This window comes from Gadus macrocephalus, chromosome 17 (genome assembly GCF_031168955.1).
Source record: "Gadus macrocephalus chromosome 17, ASM3116895v1".
NCBI lineage: Eukaryota > Metazoa > Chordata > Actinopteri > Gadiformes > Gadidae > Gadus > Gadus macrocephalus.
In genome coordinates, this window is record NC_082398.1 from 5,975,141 (window position 1) to 5,996,937 (window position 21,797).

Consider the following 21,797-nt stretch of genomic DNA (forward strand, 5'->3'; position numbering starts at 1 on the left):
CTGAGTTCGCAGGTGTCGGAAGCGAAGTGTACACCGCCGTGTCACCGCGCGAGCTCCCAGGCTCTGATTCGCTCATGCGCAATTGAGTCGAAAGCTCCGGACCCGTTTTCTAGAGACTACAGCGCTCTCCGACTCGCCACACTGGCTTTGGACTAATCAATCATGAACGGCGGAGAAAGAAGGATCATGTCGTCGCAGTCGTCCGTATTCTAGATCAATATAGCGTAATTGAGTCCGCTCTAATGAGTCATTAAGTCAGGTATAGACGTCCTGCTGCTGCATCCTCTATCTTAATTAGCAAACATTGTGATGCTCGACTAAAGCACTATCGGGATACTTAATTAGTTTCTCCCTCCCCAAGTATGAATACAATAGGAGTTTCGTTCCTCGACCCCTTGGATGATTATGAATTAATTCATCGAATAGGGTGCGGCACGTACGGAGATGTGTTCAAGGTGAGTGGGGGATCCGGGGTCCTTGCGGTGCTCGTGCTCGCCTGATGTTCGTGCTGGGTCGTGCACGACCCGTAATGCAGAGTTCCAGAGCACGTCGATCCGCAAAAAGTTGCACGATTTTCTCTTTTGACCTGTTATTAGTACTTCAATATGTCTGATTAGTTCGTCAGGAAAGGTCCCCGTTAAGTTTTTTTCCCTTCTCGTTATTCGGTATTTGACGTTGACTTTTCTGTGTGAAATAAATGAATGCGCATTTTTTAAAAACTCAGGTCGAGTTTTTCTAATATACATGACGTCAGATGGCTGCAAACATATATTTTATTATGCATTAATGAGCCATATGACTATAACTGTGTATTAACTATTGTAGTTGCCCAGATGAAGATTTACCCGCAATATTTAAAACCCGGACATTTTAGAACGAGACGGATGATCATACAGCAATTGCATTCAATAGCCTACTTGACACTATCAACGCTAGGACTCTTTCTCCTCAATTGTACAATATTATTTTAAAGATAAGGCCATTTGGAAACAGCCGGGTTATACATCGTGTCCTACAATATTGACCACAAAACATTTAGGTTATTGTTTTTGTTCTGATGAAGAAAGGTAGGCTACAGGATGTGCTTTGCTCTCCAAACGCCCAGAATCTAAAGCAACAGGAGTTTGCGTCTTCTTTGTATCTCTGATTTAGCCTCTGATATTGAACACTTTGAATCCTTTGAGGAGTACGGCTCAAGTACATTCTAAATAATCTCACAAGCGAGCTACAGGTTGTCGTCATTCTCATATTTCTTTGCCTTTGAGCAAGCAATGCAATCTATTGTTGGGTCGCATTCCTTGCTCTGACTGTACAATAATACATCATCTCCTCCCCTCATCCAAGACCAATCTCTCTCTCTGACGCTGTCTCTCGATGGGTCAAAGGTCAAACCACTGGGCGTGTGACACTGACAGCGTTGGTACCCTGTGTGGATTTCTGACATCGCCGTTATTTACAGAAAAAATGATCCCCACTTTCACTCATTGGCATATTTTAGTCATTGGCAACACGTCCGTTTTCAACACAACAAAAAATAAAATACTTCCCCTTTATCAATGAAGTGGTGGTCGATGGTGAGTGACAACCAGTTGGTGTACAATTATCTTTTACCTTGCTAGAACCACCCTATTGCTTTTATGTGCTAATCCAATAGTCTAATTTAAATTTTAGTTTTACGGGCAGTACCAATTGGTAAACTAGGCTTGTGTGACCAAATATCCCTCAAATCCTCAAGGAGAGCTGGGTTCAGTAGGCCTACACTCGGTACTAGTTGGACCTGTACTACAGAAATACCTCAGACGTTTTCAGTCACAGGAAGTGTGCTGGCTGTTGTGCGACAGGAAGCAAAACAGGAAGGTGATGCAGCCAAGCCACTACAAGCAACCTGCGCTAGCTCTTGTTTTCTGGGGATGAAAAAACAAAATCCCTCACTGTGTCATTCCACGGCTTGGCCAGTCATTAGAGAGAAGGGGCATGACTAATCCCCTGACCGCCTCACAAACATGGTTAGAACACGATGTGGCGGGTTATTTCTCCAAACATCCTCCCCTCCCACTTTCTTTTGTTTTTCTCCACGTTATCTTGAGTTCCCCCGGCCCACAGGTTTTTCCTGATCTTCCTCTGAGTGGACTCGGAGTTCATGAAACGGAGGAGAAATGACGTCCCCCTGTTGTGTCGAAACTTGTCATTGAAAGGACTCGGAACAGAAAAAGTCCAAAGGAAAAACTTTAAACACAATACAAACAGGGACAGGTGGCAATAGGTGACCACGATGGGAAGGCAGAGCCACTACAGGTCCTAGTCTTGTCCTCCTTGTCCTAATGTCACAAAGCAGGATAAGATCTGGACCCCTGGGGTTTTGCTATGTAGCAAACAGAAACATGCAGAACAGTCTACAAGGGCAACCTTTTAAGAAAACCTTGCTCTGCATGATATCTCAGACAGGTTTTGTTTTGTGTTTTGATTTGAATAAAAAGGCAAGAAATAGAAAACTATGCAGTGATATATCACAATGTACTTATTTTTACTTCATATTTATTTATTTCATATTCATAAGAGTGGTAGGCTTGCAATTTATATTGACGATATGCCATCGTGTGCTGCTTCCAATGCTTTTCCCCCGGTATATAATAACACGACTTCAATAGTAACATCGCATTATTATTCACAGGCCCGTAACATCAAGACCTCCGAAATGACGGCCATTAAGATCGTCAAACTGGACCCTGGTATGTCCTTCTAAAGCCTTCACCTGGCTCAACTTTGATCAATCAGAAACACAACACAAGCTCACAAGCAAGTGTGTGTGTGTGCACCTCTGGCTAACCTCACTCTGTGTTCAGGCGATGACATCACAGCCATCCAACAGGAGATTACCATGATGAAGGAGTGCAAGCACAAAAACATTGTGGCCTATTTTGGCAGCTACCACAGGTGCTGTATTAGAAGTAGAAGAGGGAATATTTTGTTTACGTGTGCGTGCGTGTGTGTGCGTGCATGTGTGTGTATGTGTGTGTGTGTGTGTGTGTGTGTGTTTTGCAGGCATGTCTCCTCTGTAACATGAAGTCCTCTTTATCTTTCAGTTGAATCCTTTAGTAGATCATGACGGGAATCCCCAGCCAACAACTATGTGTTAATCGATATGACAGCCGATAGTCAGTCGACATACACATGTTTTTGAATCTGAGTAGAACAGTGCCCTGTTATTTGTGACACGTGGATGAATGGACAATGTTCCTCCGGGGAGAATGATTCGCCCATTTGAAACTCTTCTGCTATGCCTGAGAATAAATTCCGGGCTGCATGCAGTGTGTGGTTCAAGAAGTGTCAAACAGAGCTGATAGAGGACCGTTCACCTTCCACAGGAATACGAAGCTGTGGATCTGCATGGAGTTCTGTGGGGGAGGGTCGCTACAAGATATTTACCAGGGTAAACACACACGGCATGTACGCACACACATGCACGCACACAAACACGTCGCACACAATAACAAAGGCTATGCGTGTGTCTGTTTTTCAGGGTTTTTTTTACACCGTGCAGTGTAGACTTGTTTTAAGGAGGGGTTGTCTACACACTAGAGTTAAGGTTTGGGGTTAGCTGTCATTTGGTCTTAGCCTTTACCAAAGTACCAGTCGGTACCAAAAATGAGCACTTTTGGTTTTCGGATAACATTCTTTTCTGGGAGTAGTTGCTCAAATGAACTGCTCTGTATGTTTGTGGCAGAGGCAAGCTTGATCAATAACGGACCAATTTAATGGAAGAGAAATAAAAGACATAAGGCAAATAAACAAGAACAAAATAAGTTTGGATTCCTTTAATAAGTGGTCGGCTACGCAGTAAGCGATGCATTGTAAGCTCTATTTATGTTTGCGTGTGTTCCTCTAGTGACGGGCCCTTTGAAGGAGAAGCAGATAGCCTACGTCTGCCGGGAAACACTGCAGGTGAGGTGCAGTCACAGTGGCCATTTAGAAGGAGCAGACAACCAGAGAGCCCAGGTCCTCTGTGGGTCTGTCAGGGTTTCCACCTGGAACTGATTGTTTCCTCTTTATCCTCTTCAGGGCTTGCATCACCTGCACGAAGCGGGCAAGATGCACAGAGATATAAAGGTGAGCGTCGTGCTTTGTTGGACGCCGAACGCTCGTTCCGTGCGATGGCAGCGATGTGAGGATGGCGTGGGAGCTACTCGAATGTGTGTGTGTGTGTGACGTGTTGTTGATGGACGGTTGTACTCATCGGAGCGTCTCTCCACAGGGCGCCAACATCCTCCTGACTGAGAGAGGAGATGTGAAACTAGGTCGGTTGTGATCACGACACACACACACACACACACACCCAGACAGACACACACATACACACACACAGAGACAGACACACACAGACACACACATACTATACATACACATACACATAAGCATACAGACAAACACACACACACACACACACACACACACACACAGATACACACAGATACACACAGATACACACAGACAAACACTTACACATACATAGACACAAACACACACACACACACACACACACACACACCCACGCACACTGTTTTTGTGGTATGTGACTTTCTGTACTTAAGCGAGCATGCACACATGATTACAGAAGGATCAAAAACACTCTTGCACTGCAGTGGCTGATTGCCAGAGAGTATGCTGCAGTACTTCCATCCTGCATCTTATCTGCCCTTCATCTCATGCTCTGTGGGTTCTCACTAATCTCCTCTCTGCTCTGCCAGCTGATTTCGGGGTGGCAGCAGAGATCAGCGCGTCAGTTGCCAAGAGAAAGTCTTTCATAGGAACGCCTTACTGGTAAGATGAAGTGTCTCTCTCTCCCACTCTGTCACCCACTCTGTCACCAACTGCACAGAGTACTATGTCATCCATACCGGATTTATTTTATCGGATCTCTCGCCATTAATCAGCAATAGTCGATGCAGTAATCAGCATTATTATAAAGCAGTAGCATAGGGATAAGGGTAATAATAGGGTGAAATAAAGTACCAATACCTTGTATATAATACCTAATTAACTTTTGTATCTTAGTTAACATGAACCCCATTAGTAAATGATTACTAGGCTATAAGTTAACTGTTCGTTAATGCCTATTGGGGCATTAACTAATGTTAATTGATGGTTTACTAATCTACCCTTAATGTAAAGTCTCCCCAATAAGGGTTTGATTTAATCTCCCCCACGTCATTTTCTTACCATCCACCACTGAGTTCATCACCCAACCAATGAGTGCCTTCTCCTTCTTCTCTTTCTACGTTAACGTTAACGCGTGCGTCTAGGATGGCGCCCGAGGTGGCGGCGGTGGAGAAGAAGGGCGGGTACAACCACCTGTGTGACATCTGGGCGGTGGGCATCACGGCCATCGAGCTGGCGGAGCTCCAGCCCCCCATGTTCGAGCTGCACCCCATGAGGTGAGTGCGCACGCGGCCACCACCTGAGCCACGGCCAGCCGGGGTGCCCTGAGGGACCCCCAGGACTCGGGCTTTGTTAAGTCACTGGAAGGTGTTTTGAACTATCCATCTAAAGCAGGGGTCACCAACCTTTTTAAACCTGAGAGCTACTTCAAGCGTACTGAGTAACACGAAGGGCTACTCTACTTGTTTGATACAAACTACCTGAATAACCAGAGATGCACGGCTTGTCTCAGCAAAGAGTGCGTGCGACATTGAACTTGCCAGACAAGGTCATAGTTCACAAAACCTTATTACAATTATACAGTACATTCAATGTTGTCATTGCCATCAAATCGACATCAATGCAAGTGTTATTGATTAGAAAAGAAGGTCAAAATGCCCAGCCCCTAGAAGACGCCCCGCGGGCGACTCACAGGGTGCCAGCGAGCGACCAGGTGCCCGCTGGCTGGCACGGTATCGGCCACCCCTGATCTAAAGCCACGGTAGTTAGCATGAGCTGCCTACGATAAAAATATCTATCCGTCCAACTTAGTTTTTTTTTTTGCAAAATATGTCCTATGCTCCCGTCAAATTTCCTCTCCTTCAATCTGTTATATTGTATTGGGCAGTGCGGTACAGGACAGCGCAGCGCCCGGGGACAAACCTCCTATTTAAGTCCAGTGCCTTGGTCAAGGACATGGGCAGGAGCTGGTGGCGCAGACCCGTTCTTAAAACGTATCCACGACGTGCAGACGGCAACGTTTCACACAGTCTTATGATGCAGTACTCTCATATCAGAAAATAGCCTAACTTGATGCTTGGCTATTTGATGCTTGCCCCCCCCCCCCCCCCCCCCCCCTATTGTTTACCTTGTCTATGTCAAGATTTAAATCAGCTCAGATTTAGGTTCAACTCAGCCCCTCATGGTGTCGACGTGTCCAACACAGGGCCACTAACATCCATCAAATAGAGCTGTTTGTTTGTGGGGAGCATTGGAGGCTGCTCCCTAGCCAGAGTGGTTCATATCTGATTCATTGTGTTGGACAAACCGAGACACGGCTACGGGAGCTGCTAAATACTGGTTTGGAATATAATGGCTCGCCAAAATGCCCAGGTTTGGAACGCGTCGACGCCGCAGTAGGGGGTGAGAACCCATTGCTGATTAACATCTCAACATCGACAATGTCAGCAATGCACCCGGGGTCTGAACAAACGCCCATACCTTTTAAGAGATACATGACTGGAGCTGGCTAGCTTCAGAAGGGTTAAGTCAAACGGGTGTCTCTGTATTCAAAGCGGCCCGGTCCGCAGTGGCGTCATGTAAAGTGTTGAACTGGTTTTCAGCTCGGTGACATTTAACAATATGTTTCAGAGCACTTATGCTGATGTCCAAAAGCAGCTTCCAGCCACCAAGACTGAAGGACAAAACCCTGTGGTAAGATGAACAGTTCACGTGAAATATATGTACATTCCACCCTCACGTATACATGTTCCCCCGCGTCCCTCTCTCTCCCTTGTTCCGGTATCTTCCATGCCTGCCCTCCCGATGCGACCCTGTCACTCTCCTGTCTCCGCAGGTCTTCAGGGTTCCATAGTTTTGTCAAGATGTCTCTTATTAAAAGCACCCGCAAGAGGCCCTCGGCTGAGACTCTACTGCAGGTGAATCTCTCTCTCTCTCTCTCTCTCTCTCTCCCTCTCTCTCCCTCTCCCTCTCCCTCTCCCTCTCCCTCTCCCTCTCTCTGTCTCTGTCTCTGTCTCTGTCTCTGTCTCTGTCTCTGTCTCTGTCTCTGTCTCTCTCTCTGTCTCTGTCTCTCTCTCTCTGTCTCTGTCTCTGTCTCTGTCTCTGTCTCTCTCTCCCTCTCCCTCTCTCTCTCTCTCTCTCTCTCTCTCTCTCTCTCTCTCTCTCTCTCTCTCTCTCTCTCTCTCTCTCTCTGTCTCTCTGTCTCTGTCTCTGTCTCTGTCTCTTTCTCTCTCTCTCTGTCTCTGTCTCTCTCTCTCTCTCTCTCTCTCTGTCTCTCTGTCTCTGTCTCTCTCTCTCTCTCTCTCTCTCTCTCCCTCTCCGTCTCCGTCTCCGTCTCTGTCTCTGTCTCTGTCTCTGTCTCTCTCTCCCTCTCCCTCTCCCTCTCTCGGTCTCTGTCTCTGTCTCTGTCTCTCTCTCTCTCTCTCTCTCTCTCTCTCTCTCTGTCTCTCTCTGTCTCTCTGTCTCTCTCTCTCTCTCTCTCTCTCTCTCTCTCTCTCTCTCTCTCTCTCTCTCTCTCTCTCTCTCTCTCTCTCCCCACGCCAGCGGGGGGGCTCATTATCATTATAGGGCATGCTGTTTGATGTCATGTGTTGCTGTGGCTCCCCTCCACTTAAACGCTGCAGCTGCAGCTGCCTTTGTTAACACGGTTCACAGTCCAGCCCGAACAAACCGAATCTGTGCTTCGGGCTGAGATCGAGTCAAACCGAACATGCTCTTGAAGGTCTCTTAAAAAAAAAAAAAGATGAATGAAATTGAGGATATGTTACGCCTTTAGCATTGTTAACAATGGATATCTATGAATATATTTCAACTGCCTCGCCCGCACTACCAAACCCACAACTTAATTTTAAAGATGTCGGGTATTTTGCATATATTTGTTTTCTCGGCCAATGGGTTGGTGCATGTTTTGGATTGGACGGGGATTGTGTCGTGGACCATCCCTCACACGTCTCTGTCTTCTCCAGCCTCCCTCGCCTTGTATGACCTCTTGACCTCTGTCTCCTCACCATGTCTGACCTCTGACCTCTGTCTCCTCACCATGTCTGACCTCTGTCTCCTCACCATGTCTGACCTCTGACCTCTGTCTGCTCACCATGCCTGACCTCTGACCTCTGTCTGCTCACCATGCCTGACCTGTGTCTCCTCCAACCTCCCTGACCATGTCTCTGACTCCCCGAGCCTCCCTCACCGTGTCTGACCTCTGACCTCTCTCTCCCTCAGCATCCCTTTGTGACGCAGCTGTTGACGCGTAACCTGGTGATCGAGTTGCTGGACACGGTCAACCACCCCGAGCTCCACCCCGCGGCCCACAGCATGGACGACGGCGAGCTGGAGGTCCGTCCGTCCTGGTCCTTTTCCCTTTCTTCCCTTTCCCTTCCTTCTCTTCACGTTCCTTTCCTTGACACTCCCTTCCTTTTCTTCCCTTCCCTTCCTTTCCCTTTGGATCCTTTCCTCTTCCTAGTAGGGATTTATAGGAATCAGAAATGAAGTTGGTTTGTATTTTCTTCATTTTGTATTAGGTAGTAGATCAAATATTAGATTGATTGTTATCTGCCTAATCCTGCTGGTTATCAGGTCTCCTCCTCCTCCTTCTCCTTCTCCTGTTCAAGAGTTAATCACCAGTTGTCCTTTGTATTGTTAAGATACAGTCAGGATCAGCACTGGACCCATTGGCCTACTGTCACAACTGATGAGTTTGGTTCATCGAAACTACCCCATTCTGAACTTTACCACCAAAGCGACGTTGTCACGTTGGAACAATGCTGGGTCACCCATGTCCCAAAGTTTGCAGCAGAGAGGAAGTACTGATGGGTAGATTATGACACGTGAGGCCAGAGACGGCTGTCTCTAGCCACTGACTATGCTGCCCCGTGGGGCCCGCAATTTATGAACGATACAACAATTATTTTTAAAGAGTGATAGATCCTGTGTTTAACCTCAGTAAGCGTAGAGGTCTTCCTGTGCGCGAGAGGTGTGAAATGTTTTGATGAAACCAACAGAAACATATTTTTACTCTGACGTAGGCCAGAGACTCTGAATGAATCAAGGTTTGGTAATATCAGCCAGAACTGTAGCAGGCGTTCTGTAAAAAAAACAAAAACTGCAGAACTCAAATTTCGGAGGGTCAGCATAGAACCATGTCTGTATGGTCATCATTTTTGAGGTTGCCCAAATGCTTGGTTTTACCCCCAAAAGAGTCACATGAGTGACATGAACCGAAGCTTTGAGATGTTGCATTTCTCATATCTTGCAGTGCATATGGTACTTATTGTGCATTTTCTATTGTTGCAGATTGGGGAAGCTGCACCAGACAAGATCCAGTCAGCAGGGAAACACCTGGCTGTGGAGAGAACTCTGTCTGAGGAGCAGTGTGAGCACACACACACACACACACACACACACACACACACACACACACACACACACACACACACACACACACACACACACACACACACACACACACACACACACACACACACACACACACACACACACACACACGAAACACAAGTTATGGATTCTAGCTATAAAGCGCACATTTCCAAAGGTCAAAGGGTGTTAATCAGTAATGATGCAGTATCATATCCACACTACGAGCACATCATCAATATGGTATCGGAGAGGAGGCTCGCATACCCGGCCTATTATTGCAGGACCAAAGCAACCAAAGCGCCTCTCGTTTCCACACACAAACAAGAAAGCAAGTGTGAGAGTATGCAAGCCCTTAAATGGAGGCTGACTTCAACAACGATCAGAGAAGTGCGATCTTCAAACACCGGCCACCACTTGGAAGCCGTTGCGAGGCCACAAGCAGAGCCATTGACGCAGAGCTTGGAGAGGGCCTGTGAAGTCACTGGGCTGGCCAGTGCTTAGCCCGCACAGAGATGCCAGTGTGCACGAATCTGTCCACATGGCATGTTAGCCCACACATGTGGTGGAGATGGGCCGAAGAATGAGTGGGGGGGAGGTCCAAGATGGGCGACGCCGGCGACATAGCCGTGGGGGGGGTCACGACTGAGAAGCTATTGTCCCGGATGATATTATGGAGATTTTTACAGCAGCGCATACGACGTGCCCTGCTGTACAATGTCCTCCACTCTTCTTCAGGGGGACACACCAAGCGACGTTTATATGTGTTGTGCCATGGAAGAGCATGCACTGACCGGCACGAAGGCTTGGAGGCCCAGCAGGATAGTGTCAGAACTCAAAACACTCATAATAATAGAATGGCATTGGATATATGAGCTGGTTTCTGACATTGATGCAGATAGACTGTGTAGCAAGCATTATTGTGTTCTGAGCAAAAGTAGTTTGGCACATGCTTTACTTGTTATTGACCTCGACGTGAATTATGTAGGAGCCTGCTATTCTTGGGGGCAGTGGGGGGTCTATTGCTAATCCATTGCACTTGAAGAGTGAACGCATATTGGATCGACTGGGGAAATAATATGAATCCACACTGCTCCACAAAGACACATTATTCTTGTATGATACATTACTAATTTTTTCTTCACAATTTTCTTTCTTTACAGTCGACCAAGTCAAGTTCGGGCCCCCGCTCCGAAAGGTGACAGATCCCGAGCTGGTAAGGGACTGAAATGAACCAAAGTATTGGCTTGTTAAAGAGTAAAATCAACCCGTCCGTTTTAGCTGGAGACCTTCAGCCCGGGAGACTAAGAAATTGTGATCTGAGGCAAAAAAAACTAAAGAAGCCATGAAGCTATCTGAATAAACGTTGGGTTTAACAGGAGGAAGTGTGAGGGGCGTTGTCACTCCCGCTCGAGCAAGGATGCACGGCCAATGGCAAACTACTGCTGTGGAAAAGAGTTTGTAGCCCAAGAGTGGCAGACCCCTCATATTTCACACCAGTTTAACAACTTTATATTCAAAAGTATCATAGAAATGTTCCCCAACACCAACCAAACAGAAATGTTTGAACTGACAAAATATTTGTTTGGGGGACTTGACCGACCCTTCGATCATGGCTGGTATTGCAATGTCGCTCGTGCTCGGATAATAGACCAGACATGTCTTTCTTTAGCAGGGACGCTACGACGACGACTGGAGTCTCTCCGGGGAGGAAGACACGTCACCGTAAGTTAACCAACGACCAAATACGTAAGGATCAATCTCTCAAATCAACCAAAGAACCAGGTGCTTGTAAAACCACGGACAAAACGACAACAACTTCCACAGCAACGACAACATGCGACCCCCCCCCCCCCTTTCTCCAGAGCCCTGACAGAAAGCCTAGTATTTTTAGGCTCGGGTTGTTGATCAGAAAGAGGCTCCTCCCCTTCTATTGTGGTGGTGGAAGTGAGGCCTACTAGTCTGATAAACACCAGGTCTTCCTGTTTGCAGGAGCCTGTTGGAATGTGTGGAAGAGGCTCTTCAGCTGAGGTAGGCCCCTGGGTCACCGGCCTCCAGCAACGCCCCCCCCCCCCCCCCCCCCCACCCGCTCTCGCCCATTCATTACTCCCCATCCTCCATTCATTCATTCATGAAAATGATTCAGCGTTCAATGAATGATTAAACAACCTTTGACACCAACATCATCATCAGTGGTTTGGAAATAATACGTTTTTTTATTTTTGTGACCAATCACACTGATTATAGGCCTAGGACATTCGAAGCAGACTTTATTTGTTCCATAAAACCCACTGGTTATGGTCTTGGGCTTATTGCGCTTGTGTTTGTTGCTTTTGTCAGTTTTTTTGTGTTGTTTTTTGACCTGTGGTTTTTTGTTCCTTCTGCCCGATCGCCCGGCTTGTTTAATTTGATGTGGCTACACAGCAGATGGATTTACGTTTGTTTATGTGACTCTTTGCAACAACGACATCATACAGCCGTCTCATTCAGAAACGTCACTGTCTTTCAGAAGCTTAACCATTCGGAGGGCGCCACCTAGCGACGTAAGTGTGAAATTGTTTCCTGATTCGACCTGTGATCACTTTTGCTCGAAATTAACGTTTTTTTTCTTTCATCAATTAATGAAACAAAAAAATCTAATAATTCCCTGGTTGTAATTTAGTCTTGGGTAGCTGGGTTTTATTCTTATGACTCATAATCAATAAAAAAGAGTGAGCAGCTGAAACTGATGTTGGATCTGTCCCTCCCAGGGGGGCAGTGGTCAGGCCGGCAGGAAGAGTGTGTTGTTCAGCCCCACCACTGCGTCCCTCCCGGCCTTCAGCTGCCTGATCCCTGACGTGGTGGACCAGGAGGACATGACGTCCAGGCCCAGCTGCACCCTGGGTCCTGGCTCGGCCGTGGCCTCCAGCTCCACCTCCAGCGCCGGCTCCTCCCCCGGTGAGTTAAATGGTACGGCCCGGATGACCCCTTCACAATAAAAGTCTTCCCATAGATAAGCGAAGGTCATAGGGTGGACATGTTCCTGTGTTTTCAAAAGGATAAAAACAAAGCTGCCGACCGGATAGGACTGTACATGGTGCCAATAAAAAAACAGCAGAAGTAATAGTTTATCGTTAAAATTGCTTTGACTACACCCTGCACTCTATGGGCTGAGGCGCTGCTGTACACATGGGCCACGTTACACCGCACGTCTATTTGTAAGGATTTCGTACACTTCAAATAAAACCAATAAGGAATCGATCAATGAATCAATACGTTTTGGATTATTCCATGACGTAAGATGCTGACGGTGGCGCACTATACAGCTGCTGTAGGTGAGACTCGGAAAGAGAGGGAGCAGAAGACAGAGAGAGCGAGATGAGCTCTCTTCCATATCTCCTGTCGCCCTGTGCTTTCTGCTCCTGTCACCCAAATCAAATCTCTCTCATCACATCCGTCCTCCTGTCCCCCCCCCCCCGCCCCCGTCATCTCCACCAGGCCTGGCCAGGTACTCGGCCACCCAGGACGTGCGACAGCGAGGCAGTGACCCGTGTCTGCCCGTGTTGGACGCCGTGTTGGCGGAGAAGAAGGCGGAGGTCGTTGCGGCGGCTCCTAAACGGGAGACGCCCCTCTCCCCCGAATGGAGCACCCTGAGGAAGAAGACGGAGGACTCTGTGAGTACGGCTGCAGTGGGGGCCTGCTGGGTCCTAGTGGCAGTAGGCTTAGTGGGTGAGCCACCGGTGGTTTTCAGCTAGTAATAAAAACTAATGACTACTGATTGATTGATTTTATTTTTAACCGTACTGACGGACGACAGACACTGATCTTATAGTTCCTCTGAGATCAACACCGCTGTGGTCTTATAACCCTTACCTCCATTACTATATGTAACCTTTTCTAATTCTGCAGAAAGCAGACTGGCATGGACTGCCCCCAACACCTCAAGTCCATGTAAGTGTGACATCTTAACCAAAACACCAGTCCCATCGACTGCCATGCATGGGTGAATTTAAATAACCAACAACAACACATCTCAGGGGCCAAAGGGAGACTTTCAGCTATCGAATCACTAGCCATTAACGGTGCTGTAGGTAAGATTCAAGGGCTATGATTCGGTTTGTTAGTAATGGCAGAGCCACCCGTCAGCTATTTGTGGGTGAAATGTACGGCCTGTTTCGAGTTAACTGTGCCTGCTTTCGGATTCTGTCTGCTCCCAGCTGATTTCCTACCGATCAGGGCATCTCTTCCCTCATTGGTTCAGTGAATCCACATCACCTGTCAAGGTGTGTGACACGCAACACTTCTCAATGGCAGAGAACCAAAGCGAGGGAGGGGGCTTTCTCCTTCTCTTTTCTGCTCCCTCTCTCTACAACTCTGAGATCTTACCTACCGCACCTTTTTTCAGTTCAAATCAGACTCATAGCAAACGGTTCGCCCCATACCAAACCAATGGTGGCAAAACCATCCACGCCCGTACGTTCGAATGCATTCATCCCATGGTTGGTCTTCACAGATGGGCGCGTGTTTCTCTAAAGTGTTCAACGGTTGTCCTCTGAAGATCCACTGTGCCGTCACCTGGATCCTGCCCAAGACCAGAGGTAGGCCCCCAGGTTCCCGAGGTCCCGCCGGGCCCCAGAACGGGTCCGGGGGGGTACGATCACACACAGAGCAGCACCGCACTAACTGGCATACTAACTTCTTGTCGCGGAGCTGAAAATGCGCTGAACCTATTCGAACTCACCATAAAAACATGAAGCGCAGCACACGGGCGCTTCTTGAACCGTAGGGAAACACTGGTGGTTGTGAACGCTGTTCTGTGTGATCGGCCCTTTGGGGATTGGTACCACTTCTACTACTACTAGCGACAACACCCTCTGCCGTGTGCATGGGCAGACGTACAGGCGCACGAGGAACCTGTGTGCACTTGGGGAAGCGAGAGCGTATAAACTGGAACCTATATGCACTACAATGTGGGTCCCGTAAGACAAAGAAGAGAAACCCACACAGGGAGTCTAAGTAGTGCACTGTATATACCCTCCTAGGGTGGGTTGTCATCGGTTTATTATAAACAAGCCCTTTGTGGGAATACCAAAGAAAAAGGAAATGTGGTTTTGTGACCGAAAGCATGACATGCCCACTTACAGCCCTGTTTTCCACATCCCTTTTCAATCCAGATCAGTACCTCATACTGGGGGCAGAAGAGGGTGTCTACACACTAAACCTCAATGAGCTTCACGAAGACACACTAGAAAAGGTATGCGATACAACACATTGCATGTACAGCTCCACAGTGCACCTCCAGAGTAATACAGACAGCGGCGCTGTATTCGGTGAGGTTGTGCCAATGCAATGGCGATGGCGTCCTGATTGGTTGAATCAAATAGGCCTCTGTACGAGCCCATCAGACATGAATAGTGTGTTACATCACTATTCATGTCTGAGCAGCGGTTGTTGAGTCGGGTTCGGTTCCCTTCTTGTAGCTGAGCTCTCGCTCTCTCGCTCTCTCTCTCTCTCTCTCTCGCTCTCGCTCTCTCGCTCTCGCTCTCTCGCTCTCCCTCTCTCTCTCTCTCCCCACAGCTGCTCCCCCAGCGCTGCACGTGGCTCTATGTGATGAACAACGTGTTGATGTCTGTATCAGGTAGAGAGCTCCACCTATCAGAGATCACCTAAAGTATTCTCTCTCTCTCTCACTCACTCACTCACTCACTCTCATATTATCACTCTCTCACATGTTATCACTGTCTCTCTCTCATATTATCTCTGTCTCTCTCTCTCTTTCACTTTTTCTCTCACTCTCTCGTGTTATTACTGTCTCTCATGTTATAACTGTCTCTCTCTCATATTATAGTCTCTCATGTTATTACTGTCTCTCTCTACCTGTCTTTGTCTCTCTCTCTCTCTCTCTCTCTCTCTCGTCCTCCAGGGAGGTCCACCCAGCTGTACTCCCACAGTCTGGTGGCCCTGTTCGGGCAGCGGGGCCAGCAGCTGAGGAGACACGGGAGCCTGTCGCTGGGGACCCACCGGCTCAGCGAGAGGATCGGCCCCGGGTGGGTGGAGCCCGGGGACTCGCAGACGTAGCTCAGGCCTTCCTCCACGAGGAGCTCATTGAGGACGTCCAATCTGGGAGAATATATAGAAATAGACAAAAGCCCTGCCATGTTTTTTGGCTCCATACCTGCACTCGTACAGCTAGTGTTGCTCGGGGTCACAGTGCTGATTTGTAGGTCCTCTTATAATGAATTCAGAATAATAAGAATAGGAATAATATTAGCTTGAACCTAGGCAGGGTGGATAATTCATTACATTTACTTTTCTTAGTTTCTGGGTCTGAAGTGATTGTGACTCTCTGTCCTTTTCTACCACAGTAGGAAGTATGCCATCTCAGTGAAGATACCAGACACTAAAGGCTGCAGGAGGTGTGGCGTTGGTGAGTGTGGGCCGAGCTTCAGGGCAGACTTCACCAAAGGATTGGGCCGCTTTGTTAAGACTTACGGTCAATTATCGACATTGTCTGTGTCCAGCAATAACTCAGCCATGAGTTTTGTTCCACTAGACACCTTGTTAGGGAACTGCGGGTGCATGCAGGCAGGACCCAAACGCAGACGGTATCTCAGGAAACGGCACTTTATTCAAGCCTAAAGGCTAAGGCACAGGAATCAGGGAACTCGGGAGACAACTCGGAACTCGGGAGACAACAGGGAACTCGGGAGACAACAGGGAACTCGGGAGACAACAGGGAACTCGGGACACGCAGGACTAACAACCACAAACAACCACAGCAAACCACAATGACAGCACAAGGAACAAAGGAAAGACGAGGGCTTAAATAACAAACACAACGAGGAACAGCTGAGACACATTAGGGGAGGGAACAGCAATCAACACAGGAGGGAAACACAGGGAAACACCCACACCCTGACAGTACCCCCCCCTTAAGGGTCGACTCCCAGGCGACCCACGACAAGCAAAGAAAGTCAAACCCAAAACGGGTGGGTGGAGGGGCGCCAGGAGGGGGGAATCAAAAAAAAAAAATGGACTGCGGCAGAGCCGAGGGACGTCAGGCGGGCGGCCAGAAAACTGCCCCAGGGCATGGCAGGGAGCCTCAGGCGGACGGCCTGGGGGGCAAGCAGAGGCAGAGTGAAGGCGGAACCCTTCAGGAGGCCGGCGGTAAGGACGATGAGGGCTCAGTCCCTCAGGAGACCTGCAGTGGCACAGAACCCCCTCAGAAGGCCGGCAGCGGTGAAGGCGGAACCCTTCAGGAGGCCGGCGAAGGCGAGGTAGAGGGCGGGTCCCCTCAAGAGGGAGGCCCGGTAGAGGGCGGGTCCCCTCAGGAGGAAGGCCCGGTAGAGGGCGGGTCCCCTCAGGAGGCAGGCCAGGTAGAGGGCGGGTCCCCTCAAGAGGGAGGCCAGGTAGAGGGCGGGTCCCCTCAGGAGGAAGGCCAGGTAGAGGGCGGGTCCCCTCAGGAGGAAGGCCAGGTAGAGGGCGGGTCCCCTCAGGAGGAAGGCCAGGTAGAGGGCGGGTCCCCTCAGGAGGAAGGCCAGGTAGAGGGCGGGTCCCCTCAGGAGGAAGGCCAGGTAGAGGGCGGGTCCCCTCAGGAGGCAGGCCAGGTAGAGGGCGGGTCCCCTCTGGTGGACAGGGTAGAGGGCGGGTCCCCTCAGGAGGAAGGCCAGGTAGAGGGCGGGTCCCCTCAGGAGGAAGGCCAGGTAGAGGGCGGGTCCCCTCAGGAGGAAGGCCAGGTAGAGGGCGGGTCCCCTCAGGAGGCAGGCCAGGTAGAGGGCGGGTCCCCTCAGGAGGCAGGCCAGGTAGAGGGCGGGTCCCCTCTGGTGGACAGGGTAGAGGGCGGGTCCCCTCTGGTGGAAGGCCTTGAAGGGGAACCCCCCTCGGGAAGGAGTGGAGGAGGGCCCCCACAGGCAGGAGCGGAGGGCGTGCCTCCCCTGGACGGTCTGGAGGGCGGGCCCCCTCAGGCAGGAGCGGAGGGCGGACCACCTCAAGCAGGCGAAGAGGCCGGTCCCCCTCTGGAAGGCTAGGAGTGGGCTCAGGAACAGGACAGGGCTCGGGGACCGGAGTCGGTGCGGGAGCTGGAGTACCAGGAGGAACCGGGTGGTCCCCCAAACCCTCCCAGCGATCTATTGCCTTATTTATCTTGACTAGTAAATCCTCCAACTTACGGTCAAATTGAGCGTCCGCTGGGTCCCATAGTGGTGCTGTCATTCTGTTAAGGAACTGCGGGTGCATGCAGGCAGGTAGGACCCAAACGCAGACGGTATCTCAGGAAACGGCACTTTATTCAAGCCTAAAGGCTAAGGCACAGGAATCAGGGAACTCGGGAGACAACTCGGAACTCGGGAGACAACAGGGAACTCGGGACACGCGGGACACGCAGGACTAACAACCACAAACAACCACAGCAAACCACAATGACAGCACAAGGAACAAAGGAAAGACGAGGGCTTAAATAACAAACACAACGAGGAACAGCTGAGACACATTAGGGGAGGGAACAGCAATCAACACAGGAGGGAAACACAGGGAAACACCCACACCCTGACACACCTTCCGAAACTGGGCAGTTGGCGAGCCATTGACATCCATTATAATCCAAACTAGGGTTGAGCGTCTCCCATAGCTGTATCTTGCTATGAGACCATAACTTAGACAATCATCGATTGACCGGAGGTTTTGACAAACCGGCCAAATCTTTTAACCTAGTTAAGTTAGTCCACCTTTTCGCTGTTTCCCGAGGATGCAGGAAGGTAAATATGATCTCTCTGTACCCCCATCCCTCTCTCTCGCAGCTAGGAACCCCTACACCGACAGCACCTTCCTCTGTGGGGCCGTGCCGTCAGGACTGGTCCTCCTGCTGTGGTACGAACCACTGCAGAAGTTCATGCAACTAAAGGTCTGCACACACACACACACACGCACACGCACACACACACGGCAACAAATGTATCACAATACCTAAACTACACCCAAAAAAAATTACGATGCCTTCTTTATTCTTCATTCTGGGTGAAATAAGACAAAATATGTTTAAGCTAATGACAACTGCTAGCATAGAGACCACCAGCAAGCATTATGACCATAAATTTCAAGATCACAACACCTTTTTAATTCTTCATATCAAATAAACCTTCCACATTCCCCCCCCCCCCCCCACCTGTGTCTCTCAGCACATAGCGATAACCCTCCCAGAGTCCCTGCCCGTCTTTGAGCTCCTGGTGCTGGTGACGGATGAGTTCCCTCAGCTCTGCATCGGGGTCCGAAGCAGGACGTCCTCCACGGACCCGCAGCTCAACTTTGACATAGTCGAGCTGAACGGCACTCCCAATAACACACCGGGTAGGTCAATGGAGACGCCACTGTGTTACTTTGCCTGGATTCATTTTGTAAGGGGCTGTCTAAAACTAGGCACAGATCAACTCATTCTGAAGTCATTCTTCAGCCAAGAAGTGTTGTTATCCGATCCATTTTATTCTCTCTCTCTCTCTCTCTCTCTCTCTCTCTCTCTCTCTCTCTCTCTCTCTCTCTCTCTCTCTCTCTTCCCCCCCCCCCTTCTCTCTCTCTCTCTCTCTCTCTCTCTCTCTCTCTCTCTCTGCAGAGAGCAGCTGTGTAGAGACAGGACAGGTGACACAGCTGGACAGAGACACGGTTCTCATCGCCCTGGAGAGTATGTATCAAGTCCGCTAGAATAGGAAAACAAATGTGGCAGGCTGCAGGAAAGGACTGCACCATGAGCTGACATGTATGTTGTCTTATTTCTCTTTTTGGCAGGAAGTGTTAAGATTGTGAATCTGCAAGGGCTTCCCACCAAAGAGCTAACCCATGAGATGGTCTTTGACTTCCCGATCGACACACTAGGTGTGTATAGTAATATCTTATGTCAATTACTGTTAAGTTAAATTTCAACATTATGAAATCCGCCATATTACGCAATATTTACATTAACATCTAAAGCATTTCCCCTACTGTTACCTCTTATGGGGATGTCTTGTGTTTGGATAGTTTGTTTACAGGACAGCATTCTGGCGTTCTGGAAACACGGGCTGAAAGGAAGAAGTCTTCATTCAAATGAGGTAACGGTGCATCCATCATTATGAGTAAATATATATATTTCATATGCTGCATCTGTATTACAAAACTTATGTATACAAGTAATTATTAATGCTCTGATCGGCTTAGAGCAAATCTGATATAACTGACAGAAATTTGAACAATTCAAAGGAAACATGGATGTAAGGATGAAAACATTATAAATGCAATCCTTCTAGGATCTCATTGCTGTTTAATACTGGTCCATTCCTCCTTAAGATTCCCTTTGTCTTTGACGAAGTTTGTGTCTGTGTGTTTACCAAGGACTATGTTTTATGAGCCATTAGGCTAATATACCTGCTCCCATTTGCTATGCATTCCCTAGCCATGGCTGCATTATATTTGTCAATCTAACAGTTTGAGGGCTATGGGTCTTCTATATCAATGACCAATGGGGATTTGAACTCCGATACTTATCTCTCTATTTGCAGGTTACACAGGAAATCACAGACAACACTCGCCTGTTCAGAGTGTTGGGCACAAACAGGTACGTTCATACTCATTGATAGTGTCATCTCCTACCATCTGTACAATCTATGGTCTTCACCCAAGGAGTTGTTGGAAATTTCACGTTTGTGTGTCTTTCTGTGTGTCTGTCTGCGTGTGTGTGTGTGTGTGTGTGTGTTGAACATTGCAGGGATATAATCCTACAGAGCACACCAACCGACGACCCACATGCGTTTAGCAACCTCTACATCTTAACGGGTCATGAAAGCAGCTACTGAGCGGAAGAGGAGGGCGTGAGACAAGAGCCGTTCCCTATCAACAACGGTCATGAATTAAAGACATTTTCAGCGCTCCCATATATTCTATGAAGAACTCCCATCAGACATGTGCAAAAAGCAAGCCCTTTGTGATTTTAATGACGTAGCTTGCAAGAATGTCAACGCACAAACTCTGTTGATTGATATTATAACGTTAGTTTACACACACACACACACACACACACACACACACACACACACACACACACACACACACACACACACACACACTAATAAAGGCTCAATTGACTTTTCATGCAGACACACACGCGCATACAGCATTATCATTCTTTCCTGGTGATTAAAACAAGATAAATGTGGTTTCAGGTATATGAAGTGGATAATTCAAGTGAACTTTTTTTTTCTACTTTTCTACTCAAAAACGTATCAATCCCTTAAAAATGCACAAGATTGGGATATAAATGCCTTAGAGATATAGTGCTAAAAGTCAAGTAGCATACTGCAAGCTTGACTAAGTTTGAAGACTAATGATATTCACTACCTTAAATCTTTGTGTCAGTGTGTCATATTTATGTCTGAGGTGACGTAAATAACCATTCTTTCCTGAGAGATACTTGAAAGACAAAATATGTATATCGTTATTTTTTTAATTTAATGTGTTGGTATTTGCATAACTGAAGAGAACAGTGGGACTACTGAAATAGCACACATATTCAATGCTATAACTGATCAACATTGCAAATGATAGTGAGTTCAGATAAAGCTTAAACATGTTGTAATATTTAAATGAAGTGGACATTGAATATGTGTTATTTTAACTAAGCTTTTGGTTTGTCGTTTGCATTATTCAAATAAGATGATTTATTACATAACCGCTATTTATGTAACAAAACAAGAAACTTTCATCATACTTCCCAACGATCTGAATTCCCAAATGCTAAAACAATTACATATAATCGCCACAGACGATCTAAGACGCGTCGGTGAAGGCGGGTTCAATTTCAAATGGATTGCGTTGGTAAAGATCAACATTGATATATTTTTAATTGTTGCTGTTAAGATGGTTTAGTTTAGAAATCATGTTAGAGATGGTTGAGTTTAGGTATTAGGTTACAGATGTTTAAGTTGTAATTATCACTGCGTGATGGGTTCCATCACGTTCAAGCTCAAGAAGAACCAGGGTCCTAGAAGTGCGGTCCTAGGAGTGCCGCACCGCAGCCTCCATTAATGCAGGACCACCTCCCTGCTGCAGCTGCTGCTTCATTATATACATGTCATTAAATTATATGTAATTGTTCGTGATTTTTTCCGACATGAATACTTACTTATGGATATGGACTGAACTGTCTAACAAGGTAACATTTAGAAACCACACATATGAATCTAACTAATCACGTCCTAAACTATGATGAAACGTGAACACAACCGAGAAAATGCGATACATAGGTCTAACCTTCATGCTTGGACTCACAA

General features: G+C 47.9%; 1 protein-coding gene across 6 annotated transcripts; it reads left to right on the plus strand.

Annotated features, from left to right (window-relative positions):
• Positions 1–57: 57 nt before the first annotated feature.
• Positions 58–21,621, plus strand: map4k2 (mitogen-activated protein kinase kinase kinase kinase 2). Of its 6 annotated transcripts, XM_060076935.1 has the most exons (33): positions 59–259; positions 362–455; positions 2,672–2,729; positions 2,844–2,934; positions 3,366–3,430; positions 3,887–3,942; positions 4,060–4,107; positions 4,253–4,295; positions 4,746–4,818; positions 5,301–5,432; positions 6,787–6,849; positions 6,992–7,073; positions 8,377–8,490; positions 9,448–9,526; positions 10,692–10,744; positions 11,201–11,253; positions 11,521–11,559; positions 12,038–12,071; positions 12,279–12,477; positions 13,006–13,181; positions 13,417–13,458; positions 14,021–14,105; positions 14,682–14,761; positions 15,085–15,145; positions 15,431–15,554; positions 15,873–15,934; positions 18,303–18,406; positions 18,681–18,849; positions 19,109–19,177; positions 19,282–19,368; positions 19,513–19,583; positions 20,031–20,086; positions 20,237–21,621. In XM_060076935.1, the coding sequence occupies exons 2-33, from the start codon at positions 363–365 to the stop codon at positions 20,322–20,324; spliced, it is 2,649 nt and encodes an 882-aa protein (XP_059932918.1). In that variant the 5' UTR covers positions 59–259; position 362; the 3' UTR covers positions 20,325–21,621. The 6 variants fall into 6 exon arrangements, with proteins under 6 accessions (XP_059932923.1, XP_059932918.1, XP_059932920.1 ...); XM_060076937.1 differs by having other exon boundaries at positions 59–455; positions 11,204–11,253; XM_060076938.1 differs by having other exon boundaries at positions 60–455; positions 12,279–12,465.
• The last annotated feature ends 176 nt before the right edge of the window (positions 21,622–21,797 follow it).

Bases quoted from the DNA above. Each gene is read 5' to 3' on its own strand.
- map4k2 (XM_060076935.1), top strand. From the start codon at position 363: ATGAATACAATAGGAGTTTCGTTCCTCGACCCCTTGGATGATTATGAA. The intron at 456-2,671 runs GTGAGTGGGGGA...TATTATTCACAG, and splicing joins CGTACGGAGATGTGTTCAAG to GCCCGTAACATCAAGACCTC. The intron at 19,584-20,030 runs GTAACGGTGCAT...CTCTATTTGCAG, and splicing joins GAAGTCTTCATTCAAATGAG to GTTACACAGGAAATCACAGA.